Genomic DNA, 16,605 nt, shown 5'->3' with positions numbered 1-16,605 from the left:
GGAGCACTGCGCCCCACCCTGTTCTCGCCCCACGGTCGGACCCCGCCCCCTTCCCGGACCACAGAGACGTAGGAGGACCGCGCGGGCTAGAGAAGTGGCCCCCTCGTCTTCCCGCCAAGGCCTCGCCCCGCCTCCCTGCGCTCCCAAAGCTCCGCTTCTTCCCTAGTCCTGGGCATCCGTGCGTCGGCTTCGGGGGGCGGGGCGAAAAGCGGTCTGGGCGGAGACTACAGGGGCCTCGCTTTGGTTGGGGTGGGGTAGGACCCTGCTTACACTTCCGGTTTCCGGCTGCAGGGGAAGGGGCGGGGTCGGTACCAGGGTGGGAGAGTTTGACGGCATCAGCGGAAGGTTTTCACGTCTGTGGGAAACTCGGTGAGCGGGGTCGGATTCGTTGTTGGGACCCGGGGCGGCTGAGGTTCCCCCAGCCCTTCGACGACTGCGAGCAGCGGGCAATGTGGAGAGGCCCTGGGCGAGGGTCGAGCCTGGACTGTGGGGGCAGGGCTGGGCTGAGGAAAATCGGGGCGGCTGCGGGTGGAGCTGGACTCGGGGGCGTGAGCGCCGGCTGCGGTGGCCAAGCCCCTCTGGTGGAGCCTTCGGGGTGCGGGGCCAAGGCCATGTCGGGGGACTGCAAGGGCGCTGCTCTCGGGGGTCTCCCAAGCCTGGTGAGCTCTGTGGCCGATGGGGCTACTGAGAGGGTTTTCTCTGGCTTTTGAGGAGAAGCTTCTAGAAATTTCTCTGGATGGGGCCGTGAGGTGCTTAGTTGAGGCCTCCGTTTGTTCTTGGCCCTGACTCCCGCCCTGTAGTAGTTCTTGTGGGCTTTTTTGAGGTAGTACTCGAGTCCAGCCCCATCGGAGGCAGGCGCAGTCGGAAAGCCCGTGAGCCCCCCCTCTAGCCCCAGAGGGAGCTGCTGGTTTTCTGTCGGCCCCTTTGGAAGGGCTGAGAGGAAAGGGCCTTCTGGGTATGTGTGGGGGACACCTTAGCTTTTGGAGAAAGTGCGTTACTGAAGTACTGCCGCCACGAGCTGGCTGGGAGCCTTTTCTGAAGAGCTTCCCATGGCTGGGAAGGGAGTGGGCCTGATGGATATTGAGACTTTCCTCCCGTCTAGGTAATCTTTATTAAAAACGTATTCTCACTTAAACAGGCATAAGGAGTCTCTTGGACTCCGCGGGGAAAGGAATTGTCCAGAGAGGTGGCTCTGGACGTATTAAGCACATAATGGAGGGCAGCAAAGTGATTCCGCCTCGGTACGTGGCAGGTGGTAATTGGACCGGCCTTTGTGCATTAATACTCGTCTTCCTTCTGAGTTGAGCCCGGTTTTAGGGTAGTATGGCTGTCCAGTTTTCATGACTCCTGTTCCTTCCGTGCCCTGTAGGAAACAAGTTCACCTCTCCCTGTCGGAAACCTAGCAACAGGATGAGTCTGCAGTGGACTGTAGTTGCCGCCTTCCTCTATGCAGAGGTCTTTGCTGTGCTGCTTCTCTGCATTCCCTTGATTTCACCTAAAAGGTATGGCCTGTGGGGCAAGCCAGCAAAGCAAGAAGGTGACTGTTGCCGAGCCCGGTAGCTTCTGTGTATAAAGTTGAGAGACCCTGGAATTGGGGCCAGACAGAAACAGGTAGAACGTGTCTAGGGTGGGGGTGGCAGGGATTGTGTTTACTATTGCCAACCTTCCACACTTCTGCTTTGTCATATCTTGCTGAATTCTTTTCCTGTGTATCCTGCCTTCTGGTCTGAATGCCCCAAAGGTGAGAAGACCTGGCTTTAGGTAGGGTTCTGGGAATGATTCTTTTCTGCCTCCCCTTAGGTCCCTGGGGTTCAGAGGATGGCAGTGTGGGATCTGGAAGACTTGCACCATGGGATCACGTTGCTGATATGGTGACTTCTGTCCTACTGACTAGTCTCACTGGCATAGCGTAGTAGCCTCATGAGCATTACTCAGCCTGGGAAGGATGAAGCCATATTCCTTTTCAGTGAACAGAGGACCTGATGAAAGTTAATTAGAAGTTAATTTTTAATTGTATATAACATGTGAACACATCTTGACTTAAATTAGAGTATTGTGAATAAGGCTGAATCTCCACAGATTTTTTTTTTTTTTTCATTTTTCTGAAGCTGGAAACGGGGAGAGACAGTCAGACAGACTCCCGCATGCGCCCGACCGGGATCCGCCCGGCACGCCCACCAGGGGGCGATAATCTGCCCATCCTGGGCGTCGCCATGTTGCGACCAGAGCCACTCTAGCGCCTGAGGCAGAGGCCACAGAGCCATCCCCAGCGCCCGGGCCATCTTTGCTCCAATGGAGCCTTGGCTGCGGGAGGGGAAGAGAGAGACAGAGAGGAAAGCGTGGCGGAGGGGTGGAGAAGCAAATGGGTGCTTCTACTGTGTGCCCTGGCCGGGAATCGAACCCGGATCCTCCGCACGCTAGGCCGACGCTCTACCACTGAGCCAAGCGGCCAGGGCCTCCACAGATTTTTTTTTTTAAGATTTTATTTATTGACTTTAGGGAGAGGAGGGTGAGGAAGGAATGGAAGCATCAGTTCATAGTAGTTACTTCCTGTATGTGCCTTGACCAGGCGAGCCTGGTGCTTCAAACTGGTGACCGCAGCGTCCAGGTTGACACTTTATCCACTGCACCACCACAGGTCAGGCACCACAGATATTTTTAAAGCTGTTTTTAATGAAAACTACAGACACCTGATGTGATACAATAGACAGTATGCAGCACTGCTTAAGGAATAGTCTTGCCAAAAGCCAGACCTGAATTTTCACATATCATATAGTTTGGAGGAAATACAGAGACAGAGGCCCCTTGGAGCTGCAGTCTGGGAAGTTTTGTAGGATATGCAACCTGGTTTCTGAATAAAGTAAATTGGGAAAGAAAAAAGAGGGCAAGGGGAGGGCTCAGTATAAGAGAGAAATTTAAGGTATTTTCAGTTAAATGCAGAATTAGAACCTTTCTCCATCTGGAATCAAATAAACTAGCTATTAAAAATTGGCAACAATTGGACTTTGGGATTCTGACTTTGATAATGAGAGATTCTTACTGATTTTCTTGAGGTTTGGTAATGGTGTTGTGATTACATTAACTACTTTTGAAGGCTTTCCTCTGCTAGAGCTATGTCCTGAAGTATTTGTTGAGGGAAATGAAGGGAGGATGGGTTTGCCTCATAATAACCCAGGGTGGTGGGATTCTAGATGAACCAAGGTTGGTCATGTGGAAAAAGCAATTTTTAAGACATAACCTCACCGGTGGTGGCGCAGTGGATAGATTGTCAACCTAGGGCCTTGGTTTGAAACCCTGAAGTCTCTGGCTTGAGGACAGGATCATCAACATGATCCTAAGGTCTCTGGCTTGACCCCCAAGGTTACTGGCTTGAGCAGGGGTCATTGGTTTGGCTTGAGCTCCTTGGTCAAGGCATGCTTGAGAGGCAGTTAGTGAACAACTAAAGTGAAGCAACTACAAGTTGATGCTTCTTGCTGTCTTTCCCTTCCTGTCTGTTTCTCTAAAATCAATTAAAAAAATTTTTTTAAATGTGTATGTGGCAAGGATTTTAAATATCATGTGGAGGAATGCAATGGAAAGTAAGTTTCCCATTTCCTTTCCCAGGGACTACTAGTGTTTAAGGCTGGTTTTCTATAAATTTTTATTTATGGATAAGCATCTCTTTTTTTTTTTTAAAGTGAGAGAGGGAGAGAGAGGCAGGGACAAACAGACAGACAGGAAGGGAGAGAGATGAGAAGCATCAATTCTTTGTGTGGCACCTTAGTTGTTCATTGATTGCTCATATGTGCCTTGAACTGGGGGGTTACAGCAGAGCAAGTGACCCCTTGCTCAAGCCAGAGATCTTGGGCTTTAAGCCGGCATCCTTTGGGCTTAAGTCAGAGACCACGGGGTCATGTCTATGATCCCATGCTTAAGCCTAGTGACCCTGTGCTCACGATGGTGAGCCTGCATTCAGGCTGGTAACCTCGGGGTTTTGAACCTGAGTCCTCAGCGTCCTAGGACGATGCCCTATCCACTGTGCCACCACCTGGTCAGGCAACCATCTCTTTAAAAACATCCTTAAACGGATGTCATAAATTGGAAAAGTGCAGGCAGCTGAGGCTGAGTCTGTATGGGATATTCGACCATTAGAGAAGACTGCAAAACTGGGTTTCTGTTTTCAAGGCCAAGATCCCAAGTGTGTTCTTTCTCTATAGCTCCTGTCTTTTTTGTTTTCTTTGCAGATGGCAGAAGATTTTTAAGTCCCGCCTTGTGGAGTTGGTAGTGGCCTACAGCAACACCTTCTTTGTGGTTCTCATTGTCATCCTTGTGCTGCTGGTTGTTGGTGAGTGAGCTGTGGCTGAGGGCAGCTATGTGACCTAGACCCTTTGCCATGGTCTTTGCTGCAAAGCCCTGTGCCATGTCCCATGTGTAGCATACAGCTTTGGCCTCTCAGAGACTACTTAAGTGCCTCTGTTTTTCTCTTGGGGAAGAAACTCCCTTCATCCGTGAAGAGCATACTGCTGGCAAGGCTTTCACTCTTACCAGCAGTCATTGTGGTCCCTGTGACATGGTCCCTCATGTCTCTAGGGCAGCTTCTCAGGGTCGTTCCAGAACAGAAACCAAGAGAAACTAATTGGCCCATGCTGACCTTGGTCTAAGTAGTCCTGCTGTCTAGTTACTTAGACAGTAACATCAATCTTCTCTGCATGAAATAGGCCATGATTAGGGGACTGAGTGACCAAGTAGACAGGAAGCCTAGCTGGAAAGGAAGCTGCTGTGTCCTGTAGTATAGGGGTACCAAGAGGTTTGGTAGCATATCTAGGGAGCAGATCCCAGACCTCTGTGAATCTGGGTCACACTTAGATCTTTCCAGGTTTTTTCAGTTCTGAAGTTTTTATTTTTTATTAGGAGGAGAGAGAGTGAAATAAACTCCCACATGCTCCTTGACTGGATCCACCCAGCAACCCCCATCTGGGGCTGATACTCGAATCAACCGAGCTATCCTCTGTGCCAGGGAGGAGACTGCAGGAGGAGAAGGGGGAGAGGGGGAGAGAAACAGATAGTTGCTTCTCTTGTGTGTCCTGACCGGGAATTGAACCCAGAATGTTTATACACTGTGCCGACGTGCTATCCCCTGAACTAACTGGCCAGGTCCCAGTTCTAAAGTTCTATAAACCACACCTTGTTTGGCACACGCCAAACAAGCAGGGACTTGAAAGATTAACTGGTTCTAGGCATGCTCCGAGATGGGGCCTAGGGGTAGGTGGGGTAGGTGGTGCTAAGATGGAGGCACACATTTTGCAGAGGAATTAGTGAAGCTCTCGTCTGGATGTTAAATGTGTTTTGCTGTGGTTAGTGATCAGTACGTCCCCCTGCTTGGACTCCGAAATATTTGCTTGGTTCTGCCACAGACAGTTGTCCTGTCTCTAAGGCAGTGATTTTCAACCTTTGTTTCTCACGCACTCATAAACTAATTACTAAAGAAAAAAGGGCCCTGACCTCTTCTTCTTTAGTAACTAATTTATTTGTGCCATGAGATGAAAATGGTTGTATTTAGTCAGGGGCACTGACCTTAGTAATTAGTGTGTGTTTGTGCCATGAAAAAAAAAGGTTGAAAATCATTGCTCTAAGGTATCTGATGTTTGCTTAAGTTCAAAGCACTCTTCTTCCCAGTCCCCAGCAGAAATGTGACGGGGTGTGGGAGGCCAGAGTTTAGGGGAACTTGCATGTCCCCACCCACTAGCTGCTATATTAGGCCTTTCTTCTTCCTAATATCTCAGGGCCTGATGGGATGTATTTAGGTGCAGCCTGCTCATTCCTAGCCATGTAGGGTGGGTGCCAGTTGCCTGCATACCTTGCTGTTGAAATACTTGACCAGTCTCTGAGAGGTAGCTCTTTCAATCAGCGTCCTCTCCTGAGCCCACAGTGGGTAGGGAATATGCACAGCCAGGCTTTTCGTGGTTTTTTTTTTTTTTTTTTTACAGAGGCAGAGATAGACAGGGACAGACAGACAGGAACGGAGAGAGATGAGAAGCATCAATCATTAGTTGCGCGTTGCGACTTCTTAGTTGTTCATTGATTGCTTTCTCATATGTGCCTTGACCGTGGGCCTTCAGCAGACCGAGCAACCTCTTGCTGGAGCCAGCGACCTTGGGTCCAAGCCAGTGAGCCTTTTTGCTCAAACCAGATGAGCCTGCGCTCAAGCTGGCGATCTTGGGGTCTCGAACCTGGATCCTTCCACATCCCAGTCCAACGCTCTATCCACTGCGCCATCGCCTGGTCAGGCGCTTTTCGTGTTCTTTTGGTTTTCAGTTGTGGGTGGGGATGAGAATTAGGGCAGAGAGTGACTGTGCTGGTGGTGTTTCCTCAGGGTCTTGCCATTTTGCAAATAAGACTCTCGGAGCTCTCCATTTCTTAACACAGCCTAATGGGCCAGGGAGGCCCTGTGCAGAGAATCTAGTAGTTAACAAAGGCACCATTCTTCTTTGTTGGAGTTGGGGAATTGCTTGAAAGTTCTAGAGAGACATCTGGCTATGATGACAGGCTGCTTCCTACTCTACTGGTAATCATCGTATTCTAGAGAGGCCTGTAGCAGCTTCTGCAAATAGAAGGGTTAGCTGGTAGCAAATACTAGTGAAAGGTGATGGGGATACCGGCTAGAGCTATAGTACTGGCTGGCCCCTAGTCTTCACTGAGGGGGGCCTAGGGCAGAACTGGCTAGGGAATGGGCTTGATGAGGGTCCAGGGTCAACTGCCCCGGGCTAGAGGCCTGAGATAGGGAGGGTAGTACTCTTGTTGCATGACTTGAGCTAGCATGGCCTAATACCCCCATCCCCAATCTGCTCTTTGCCATCAGCCAAGGTAGTCTTTAAGGTGGTAGGGTTCCTAGATGCAGATGACAGTGTAGAACACATGTTTTGTAATCACAAAAAATAACATTTTAAAAAATTTAGAAATTTAACCTATAAAGTCACCAATAATCCTGTGTCTCATAGCTAACCATCATTAATGCTTTATTTTACATTTCCATAGGCATTTTCTATGTTGATATGTTTATGAATACATTATACACTGTTTTGGATTATGCATTTTTCCCACTTACTATATCTTAGATATCTTTTTTTTAAATGTTAGTTGTATTGATTTTAGAGAGAGGGAGAGATAGAGAGACAGGAACATTGATCTGCTCCTATATGTGCCCTGAATGGGGATCGAACCAGCAACTTTTGTGCTTCAGGACGGTGCTCTAACCAACCAAGCTATCCAGCCAGGGCCTCTTAGACATCTTTTAACAGCAGTCTTATCTTTTTAAAGTTTGTATAATATTGTCATTCCTTGGTATCTGTGGGGGATTGGTTCCAGGACTCTGGTGGATACTAAATTCCGTGGATGCTCACCTTATGTAAAGTGGTATAATATTTGCATATAACCTATGCATATCCTACCATATACTTTATTTTTTTTAATTTTTTTTTATTTTATTTATTCATTTTAGAGAGGAGAGAGAAGGGAGAGAGAGAGAGAGAGGGAGAGAGAGAGGAGAGAGAGACAGAGAGAGAAGGTGGGGAGGAGCTGGAAGCATCAACTCCCATATGTGCCTTGACCAGGCAAGCCCAGGGTTTCGAACCGGCGACCTCAGCATTTCCAGGTCGACGCTTTATCCACTGTGCCACCACAGGTCAGGCCTACCATATACTTTAAATCATCTCTAGATTATTTGTGACAATACATGTAATGCTATGAAAATAGTTGGTATACTGTAATGTTTAGGGAATAATGACAAAAATGTAAGTACATGTCCAGTGTAGACATGACCATCATAAGTTTCATTCAAAGTACATGTCAGCAGCAATGTACCATTTTTCCCCTGAATATTTTTTTAACGCATTTGGTTGAATCCACAGATGTGTAACCCAGGGCTATGAAGGTCCGATTGTACAGGCATACCTCAGAGATACTGTGAGTTCAGTTCCAGACCACTGCAATTAACCCTTTGAATAGTACAAACGTTCGTGTATGTCCTCGTGTCTCTGGACCATCCAGAGCACGATCGTACATATGTAAGACAAAATTTAGAAAAGGCAAATGTATGTTCTTGTTTCCATAAATTGTATCAAACAATTTTAAGTTAATAAAACTGTAACTGGAACTAATTTTATTTTTTGAAAAGTTATTGCTGTTAAGTGTGTAATAGCATTATGTCTATAAAAATGATGTACGTACTCTACTTTAACTAAAAATACTTTACTGTTTAGAAATGTTAGCCAGTTTTGCTTTCAGTGAGTTGTAATCTTTTTGCTGGTGGAAGGTCTTGCGTCAATGTTGATGAAAACTCAATATCTGTGAAGTGCAATAAGATGAGGTATACTTGTATTCTGTCATATGGTTATACTGTAATTTAGTTTCTTTTTTATTAGGCATCCTAATATCATTGCACATTGATTCAAGTGTTTCTATAGGATAGATTTATAGAAGTAGAATTGATGAATCCAAGGGCATGAACCATTTAAGTCCTTTGTCTTAGTTTGGGCTGCTATAACAAAAATACAATAGACTGGGTGGCTTAAAAAACAGACATTTATTTCTCGGTTCTGGAGGCTGGAAGTCCAGGATCAAGGTGCCAGCAGAATTGGTGTGTAATGAGAACTCTCTTCCTGGTGCATAGACAACTGGCTTATTGCTGTGTCCTCACATGGCAGAAGGGGATGAGGGATTTTTCTGGGGTCCCTTTTATGAGGGCCTTGTGCTTATGACCTAATCACCTCCTAAAGGCCCCACTTCCTAATGCCATCATACCATTGGGGGTTAGGATTCCACATAGGAATGTGGGGAGGTAGGAACGTGCAATTGTCCATTGCAAATAGATGAGTTGCCCACTTTATATCCTACTAACAGAGTTGGAGAGTGCTTGCTTTATGATACAGATTTAACACAGTTACTAGTTAAGGGAAGGCAGATTTTTATAATGTAAGATCAGCTTAACCAAGCAGTCTCTGCCTGACCAGGCCGTGGTACAGTGGATAGAGCATCAGACTGGGACGCAGAGGACATAGGTTTGAAACCTGAGGTTGCTGGCTTGAGCGTGGGGTTCATCCGGCTTGAGCACGGGCTTACCCGGCTTGAGCGCAGGGTCGCTGGCTTGAGTGTGGGATCATAGACATGACCCCATGGTCACTGGCTTGAGCCCAAAGGTCACTCGCTCTGCTGTAGCCCCCCCACCTCGCCAAGACACATGAGAAAGCCATCAATGAACAACTAAGGAGCTGCAGTGAAGAATTGATGCTTCTTATCTCTCCCTGTCTGTCCCTCTCTATGTCTCTCTGTCTCTGTCTCACACACACACACACACAAACAGGCAGTCTCAAATCACAAATTAAGAATCAAAGAATAGGCTCTGGCTGGTTTTCTCACTGGGTAGAGCGTTGGTCCGGCATGCAGAAGTCCTGGATTCTATCCCCTGTTGGGGAACACTTGAAAAGCGACCATCTGCTTCTCTTCCCCTCCCTCTCCTTTCTGTCTTCTCCTGTAGCCAGTGGCTTTATTGGTTTGAGCGTTGGCCCCAGGCATTGAGGATAGCTCGGTTGATTGGAGCATTGGCCATAGATGGGGGTTCCTGGGTGGATTCTGGTTGGGGCGCATGCAGGAGTCTCTATCCCCCCTCCTCTCACTTAAAAAAAAAAAGAATCAAATAATACCCATATACTGATACCTTGCTCCTCTTATATGGGGATCTATAAAGGGCCCTTTTTAGGTAGGTCTTTATGTATTGACTTAAAAAGATGTTTCAGGGTAGGGGAGAGAGCAGTAGGTATGGGATGGTTCTGTTTCTACTTTACAAACATAATAGGTGTAAAAAGATTAACTGGAGTGCTGTATGTCTAACCTTCAGGAACAGAGGCTGTTCACCATTCAGCAGTTATTTACATGCCCCCTGTGCACCCAGAGCTGTGCTAGGCCCTGGGGATATAGTAGAAGAGATTTCTGTTCTCCTAGAGTTTATAGTTTAATTTGGGGAGACAGACCATAAACCTGTAATTAGGCTAATTTCAGATATGGGTGTGTATCGCCAAGAGAATAACAGGGTACCGCGAGTGAAAGTGATAGCTTTAGATAAGATGGCCACATATTGTACATCCTCCTGGAAGTGATGGTGTTATGAGGTTCTTTCTTTTTCCACATTTCTGCACTGTTTGAACTTTTTATTTTTAAAGATTTTATTTGTTGACTTTACGGGGGCAGGGGTACAAGGAATAATTGCTCCACTCTGGCTGTTCATTAGTTGCTTCTCATGTGTGTCTTGACTGGGCAAGCCCAGGGTTTTGAACTGGCAACTTCAGCTTTTCAAGTCAGCGCTCTGTCCACTGTGCCACCACAGGTCAGGCTGGGCTGTATGAACTTTTTATGAGCAGGAATTACTTCTTTAATCCTAATAAAATGATTTAAATAATAAAACCCATTACAAAGCTTAGAAATGAAAACTCTTGAATCTTTAGCAGGCATCCTGGGTAGCTCGTGTCTCCTTAGCAGACATTTCCATAAACAGGGCTACCCTGGCTTATCAGTGCGGTGGCTGATGGCCTGCCTGACTTGAGATAAACAGAACCAGACATTGGCGGTAGGGGGAACCATGGGAAAGGGAAGCTGCTCCTGGCTAGCAACACCTCATACTTGCTTAGCATCTTGACATAGAGAGCAAGCATGTAGCCTGGATACAGTGGGGCCAGGGAGGGACATGAGAAAAGCTGGAGGAGGGAGAGGGTCTGAGGGCAGAGCTCTGGAAGACATCCCTGAGGTGTGTGTAGAAGGGGCAATAACAGGAGATGGTTTGAGGGAACCAAGGCCTCCCTGACTCACACTGTCTCAGCTGTACAGCCCAGACTTGTTGTTCCAGAGCTAGTTAAACCCTGTTTCTCCTCTTTGTTCAACTGCAGATGCTAAACGTGAGATTTGGAAGTACGATGACGTGACAGAGAAAGTGAACCTCCAGAACAACCCTGGGGCTGTGGAGCACTTCCACATGAAGCTGTTCCGTGCCCAGAGGAACCTCTACATTGCTGGCTTTTCCTTGCTGCTGTCCTTGTGAGTGGAGAGGGATGAGGGGCTGTGAGGGGACCCCTGGGCTAGCCTGTGACTTTGACTCCTCAGTTCATGGCCTTGAACTGGAGACCTATGTTAGGGGAGCCACACAGAGAAGACCCAACTTCTGGCTCTGCCACACTTGCCATGTGCTCTCTTAGGGCAAGCTCATTAGCAGCTTGCTCTCGGTATATAGTGTAAAGTAAATGAGGTGTTTCCCTCCTCTGGGAGAGGCCTTTGGAGCCCAGTTTAAAAGGAACCAATTAGCCTGACCTGTGGTGGCACAGTGGATAGAGCATTGACCTGGGACACTGAGGTCCCCGGTTCGAAACCTCAGGGTTGCCAATTTGAGCACAGGCTCGTCAGCTTGAGCATGTGGTCATTGATATTATCCCATGGTCGCTGGCTTGAGCCCAAAGTTGCTGTCCTGAGTAAGTGGTCACTGGCTCTGTAGGAGCCCCCCAGTCAAAGCATGTTGAGAAGCAGTCAGTGAACAACTAAAATGAAGCAACTATAAGTTAATGCTTCTCATTTCTCTCCTCCCTCTTTTCTCTTCCTCTCTCTCTCTCTCTCTCTCTCTCTCTCTCTCTCAAATCAATAATAAAAATATCAGTAAACTGAATCCAACAACAACAGCAACAAAAAAGGACCAATTAAACGGGCTTTCTGTGTATGGGGTCCTGCCCTGGGAGGAGTGGGCAGAGATGGCATGAGGGCCTGAAACTGACTATGTCCCCAGATCCTTCCCAGATGTTAGACCTGTGGGAACATATTGTGCTCCATGGCAGTCTGCATGTCCCTGGTGTTTGTTTTTGTAAGTGTGAATGCCTTGATTAAGGCCATGGGGCTGGCTAGTAGGGCAAGACTAGACTGATAGAATGTACCTGTCTGAGCTCAGGGCTAGTTTACTGCTTCCTGCCTACAGGGGTTCTGATTGGGAGGTCTGGCTGTACTCACGTATGCTGACTGGCAGGGGGTAGATGTTCTATTCAGGCCAAGGGCTTTCAGAGGTATTGGGAAGAGGCTTGCTGTGTGGATACTCAGAAGCAGGGTGAATGTGTGGTTTCTTGGGCTGGGTTCTCCCACCACCCATCACCTGGACACCCTTTTTTACTAGGCATTATAATGACCGCTTGTCTGGGTTTCAGTTTTTCAGGAAAGTCAGTTGCTCAGGTGTACCTGCCCTCTCTGGGTCAGAGTTGGAAAGTGGCAGGGGTGCACTGGGAAAGGCAGTCAGCTCTTCACGGTGAGCTGTCGGATCACAGACTTGGGAATTGAGAAGGCTGGGAGGAGGTGGACACAGACCCTAGAACTTTAGGGTTTCAGGAAGCTGTGAGAAAGATGATCATCTTGTAGGCTGAGCCTTCAGGGAGGCAGGTCTGAAGGGCCAGATGGATTCTGAGTCCATCTGCATGGGAGCCATGGCAGAGAATGGGACACGATGGCACCACCAGTTTGATGGACCACAGAGGTACTCAGGGTTCCCCAGCCAGCTCATATCTCCTCTGAATGATGGGAAGGACAGGAATAAAAGCAAGGACTGCTCCAGAAGAGCACACAGAGTTTAAGAATAGTATCAGGAAGGCAGAAGCCTTCAGTGGTCTGGATTGTGAAACACGGTGTAGGACATCAGGAGAAGATAGTCCCCTTGATGTTTCGCTGTCAGGTAAGGAATGGTGGGCAGAAGGTCAAGAGTCAAAGAAGCATTGGGATGAGATGATTAAACCCCAGAAGGGCAAAGGTACACTGGAGTGCCCAGCTACTCAAAATGACTTAGCTTCTACTTGGACTTGATGATATTATGTTGGAAGCTCTTGTGATAGTTTGTAGAAATCACAATTGCAGGGCGGGAGAGATTCTAGAAGACTACAGACAGGCAAGTATCCAAATTTCCAAAGGAGGGAAAAGGTAGATGAGACAGTAACCAGAATGGGAAGGTCTGATTCTGATCTCAAGCCATGTTCTAGAAAGAATAGCTTGTGTGCTTTCAGAGAGAAGAGGCATCATTGGCAAATACTCTGAATTCCTAGAGAGCCAATTCTCTCAGTCTGCCTTATGTTGAGCTAGTATATGTGGATTTCAGCAGAACGATTCAATTCTTATGGACCAGCTGTTGAAGTGTGGACCCCATGCTGGCATAACAGTGTCATTGGGTGGAATCCTAACTTCTATGTGTGGCTGCCCTGTGGATCAGCTCCATCCAAGCAGAGGTCTCAGAAGCTTGTGTTCTACCCCTGACCTGCTCAAACCCACTCATTGTTTCATGCTGAGGACGATTGTCATAGTGAGCAGATGCAGGGAGATGTAGAAGCTAGGAGGAAGTGCACAGCAGGGAGGTTAGCTGCCTCTCAGAATCCATGGCTATATTGGTGGGTTTGACTTGAACAGGACTCGAGTTTTTACAAGGGAAGCATTTGTAAACATACTTGTAGGTTCATAAAGGTCTGTGGTGATAGGGCGAACAGGAACTTGAAATGCTTGTGGTCGTGGCTCATTGCAGCTCTCTAGGAGTTACTAGCTGAGCTATTGCAAAAGCTGATGAGCCTTAGTACTTTTTGGTGAAGGCTGGGGCCGCCAGGCCAGGTCTGTGGGCCTCCTGATCCTGTCCAAAGTGTCCATGCTCCTCTTACTATCTGTCTCTTCCTTGTCTGTGTTTGCACATGTCTCACTGCCAGTCACTGACTCAGTACCTAAATCTTCGTAGGTACTGGTTAAGTTGGGAAGGGAGGCAGAGCAGGGTGGATGGGTCATGAGTGGCAAGAGACAGGCTAGAGGGTTTTTTAAAAAAAGTTTTTTCATTTATTTAAGAGAGAAGCATCAACTCGTTTCACTTAGTTCCATTTAGTTGTGTACTCATTGATTGCTTCTCATGTGTGCCCTGACCGGGGTCAAACCCACAATCTCTGGCACATCCACTGAAACACCCGCCCAAGGCCCAGGCTCTTGAATGAGTTTGTACCCAACTTCCATGTGGTAGAGCGCTGTGTTTTTTCAGGGGCCTTGTGCTGTGGTCAGAGTTATATGTTCATACTTGGCAACAGTGCACAGGAGGGAGTGGAACAGGGAGACCAAGTTGGGGGTTGCTGGAGTGGTGAGAGACACTGGCAGGCTGAACCAGGGCGTGGTGGTATGTGTTGAGAGTGGGAGATATGTTTGGGAGGTTTGATGGGAGATAGGAGAGGAGCTAACAGGGACACCAATCCTCTGAGGCTGACATGGTGGTGATTCTGCTGCGGACATCTGCAGTGTGGCAGCTGTGGTGGAAACCAGATGACCACCTGCATGCACACATCCACAGGAGGGAGGGGAGCCAGTGAGCCCCATCTGAAGGAATGAGGAAACCAGGCTGGAGGAGGGGAGGGTCAGCAGGATGGCACACTCTCAGTCCAAAAGCCTGGGGGTACTCTGCCTTTCCTCTGTCTTATCACATGTGATTGCCTGCTCCTGTGCTTTTCTAAAATTGTGTCAAAGTACACTTAACATCAAATTGACCATCTGAACCATTTCTAATTGTACATGTCAGTAGTGTTGAGTTCATGCTTGCTTTGTACAACCAACCTCCAGGACTCGATTCATTTTGTAAAACTGAAACTGTCTCCGTTTCATAGTCTAGGTATCTCCCCTCCTGAGTGCTTTTTCCTCAGTGGCCTGGGAACCACTGCCATGACGGGACTTCCTGCTGCCAACCTTGCTCCCACAGCCAAGTGATGTTTCTGTCATGTCAAACCGATACCACCACCTCCTGCTTCTAGTGCCTTCATAGCATCTTTGCTATATAGGCCTGACACCCAGATCCTTTAGGACATGACTACTCCCTGCTTCCGTCTCTCCACATCTAAGCGCTGATGGCAGGAATCCCAGGAGGGCTAGTGAAGACATACCTCTAGGACCCCAGAGGACAGGAATGCTGCATGATGAAAGTGGGTTTTAGAATTGGGCCTGGTTTTGGATCATGGGTCTGTTACTGGCTGTGTAACTTTGAGTAAGTCACTTACCCTCTCTGAGCCTTTCCTCTTTTTTTTTTCCTTTTTTTTAAAACTGAGCTGAGAACTTGTTCTCAAAGGCAGTGTTTCTCAACTCCTTTTTTTTCTTTTTTTTTTACAGAGACAGAGAGAGAGTCAGAGAGAGGGATAGATAGGGACAGACAGACAGGAATGGAGAGAGATGAGAAGCATCAATCATTAGTTTTTCGTTGCAACACCTTAGTTGTTCATTGATTGCTTTCTCATATGTGCCTTGACCGTGGGGCTTCAGCAGACCGAGTAACCCCTTGCTCGAGCCAGCGACCTTGGGTCCAAACTGGTGAGCTTTTGCTCATACCAGATGAGTCTGTGCTTAAGCTGGCGACCTTGGAGTCTCGAACCTGGGTCCTCCGCATCCCAGTCCGACGCTCCATCCACTGCACCACCACCTGGCCAGGCAAGCCTTTCCTCTTATTTGTAGAGCAGCAATGGTGATAACTGTTTTAGGTGATTAGTGTAAGGATCGAGTTGACTCAGGTTATGATTGCAGCATTGCACCCAACATTTGGGAAGTGTTTAATAAATGGTAGCTTTTATCAGTATCACTGTAAGAAGTTACTAAAGAGTTTTGTGGGATTTTTTCCTATTTGTGTGGTAGGCTGTGCCAGCCTGAGTAGGGAATGGAAAGCAAGGCCCAGTCTTGGCTTTCAGGGGTCTTATGTTCAGGGCTGGATACAGGGTGGTGGCAGAGTAGAGTGGGACAGAGAAGACAGGTACTGCAGCAAGTGCAGAGGGTTCGTGGAAGGACTTCCCCAGGTATAGGCCAAACAAGTGTTGGAGGCATAGAGAGAAAAAAGAAAAAAAAAAGGCAAAAGGGGTTGGAGGCAGGCAAGCTGAGGTGTCCTCGGGGCCTTGGGCATCCAGTTGGGTGATTCTGTGGGGTTCTCAGCTCAGAGCAGACTGCTTGCTTAAGTTGATGTAGAAAATGCGAACACATGCAGAGGCAGAATAGAATGGTCCCTGTGAATGTTACCTAGCAGGTAACATGCGAACACATGCAGAGGCAGAATAGAATGGTCCCTGTGAATGTTTAGCAGTAAACATTGCCCAGCCAGTCTTGTTTTATCTACCCCCATCCTTCACTATCTCCTGACTCTGGAGTACTTGGAAGCAAATCCCAGATATCCTATGTACAGGTAAAATAATATTTTGCTTCAATGCTCTGAAAAGAGAGAGACTTAAAAATAAAATCTTAAGCACGCTAACATCTCACCTACCAGAACTTTACTTGCCTTGGCCCAATGGCTCAGTTTTTTGGAGCATTGTCCTGGAGTGCAGAGGTTGCCTGTTTGATCCCTGGTCAGGGCATATACAGAAACAGATGTTCCTGTCTCTCTCTTGCTCTCTCTTAAGTCAATAAAATAGACATTAAAAAAAGAACTTTATGGTAACTTCTTAATAACACAAACTCATTAGTGCATATTCATATTTCTCTGATTACCTTGCAGGGTTTTGTTTTTGTTTTTTACAATTGTTTAAATTGGTATCTAGATAATGTAACTATGCTATTTTAAAAAGCCAGTGC

At 47.4% G+C, this 16,605-nt stretch overlaps 1 protein-coding gene across 1 annotated transcript in view; it reads left to right on the top strand.

Annotated features, from left to right (window-relative positions):
- Positions 1-244: 244 nt before the first annotated feature.
- The window catches only part of BCAP31 (B cell receptor associated protein 31), a 33,294-nt gene continuing 16,933 nt past the window's right edge, over positions 245-16,605 (top strand). Inside the window, exons 1-4 of the mRNA XM_066357567.1 lie at positions 245-369; positions 1,370-1,502; positions 4,224-4,324; positions 10,914-11,061. Coding sequence (XP_066213664.1) covers positions 1,411-1,502; positions 4,224-4,324; positions 10,914-11,061 — 341 coding nt within the window. The 5' untranslated portion in view covers positions 245-369; positions 1,370-1,410. The remainder of the gene's footprint in view (positions 370-1,369; positions 1,503-4,223; positions 4,325-10,913; positions 11,062-16,605) is intronic.

Source organism: Saccopteryx leptura, chromosome X, assembly GCF_036850995.1.
Source record: "Saccopteryx leptura isolate mSacLep1 chromosome X, mSacLep1_pri_phased_curated, whole genome shotgun sequence".
Taxonomy (NCBI): Eukaryota; Metazoa; Chordata; class Mammalia; order Chiroptera; family Emballonuridae; genus Saccopteryx; species Saccopteryx leptura.
Note: the sequence above shows the minus strand (reverse complement) of the source record. Positions and strands in the feature narration are given on the sequence as shown.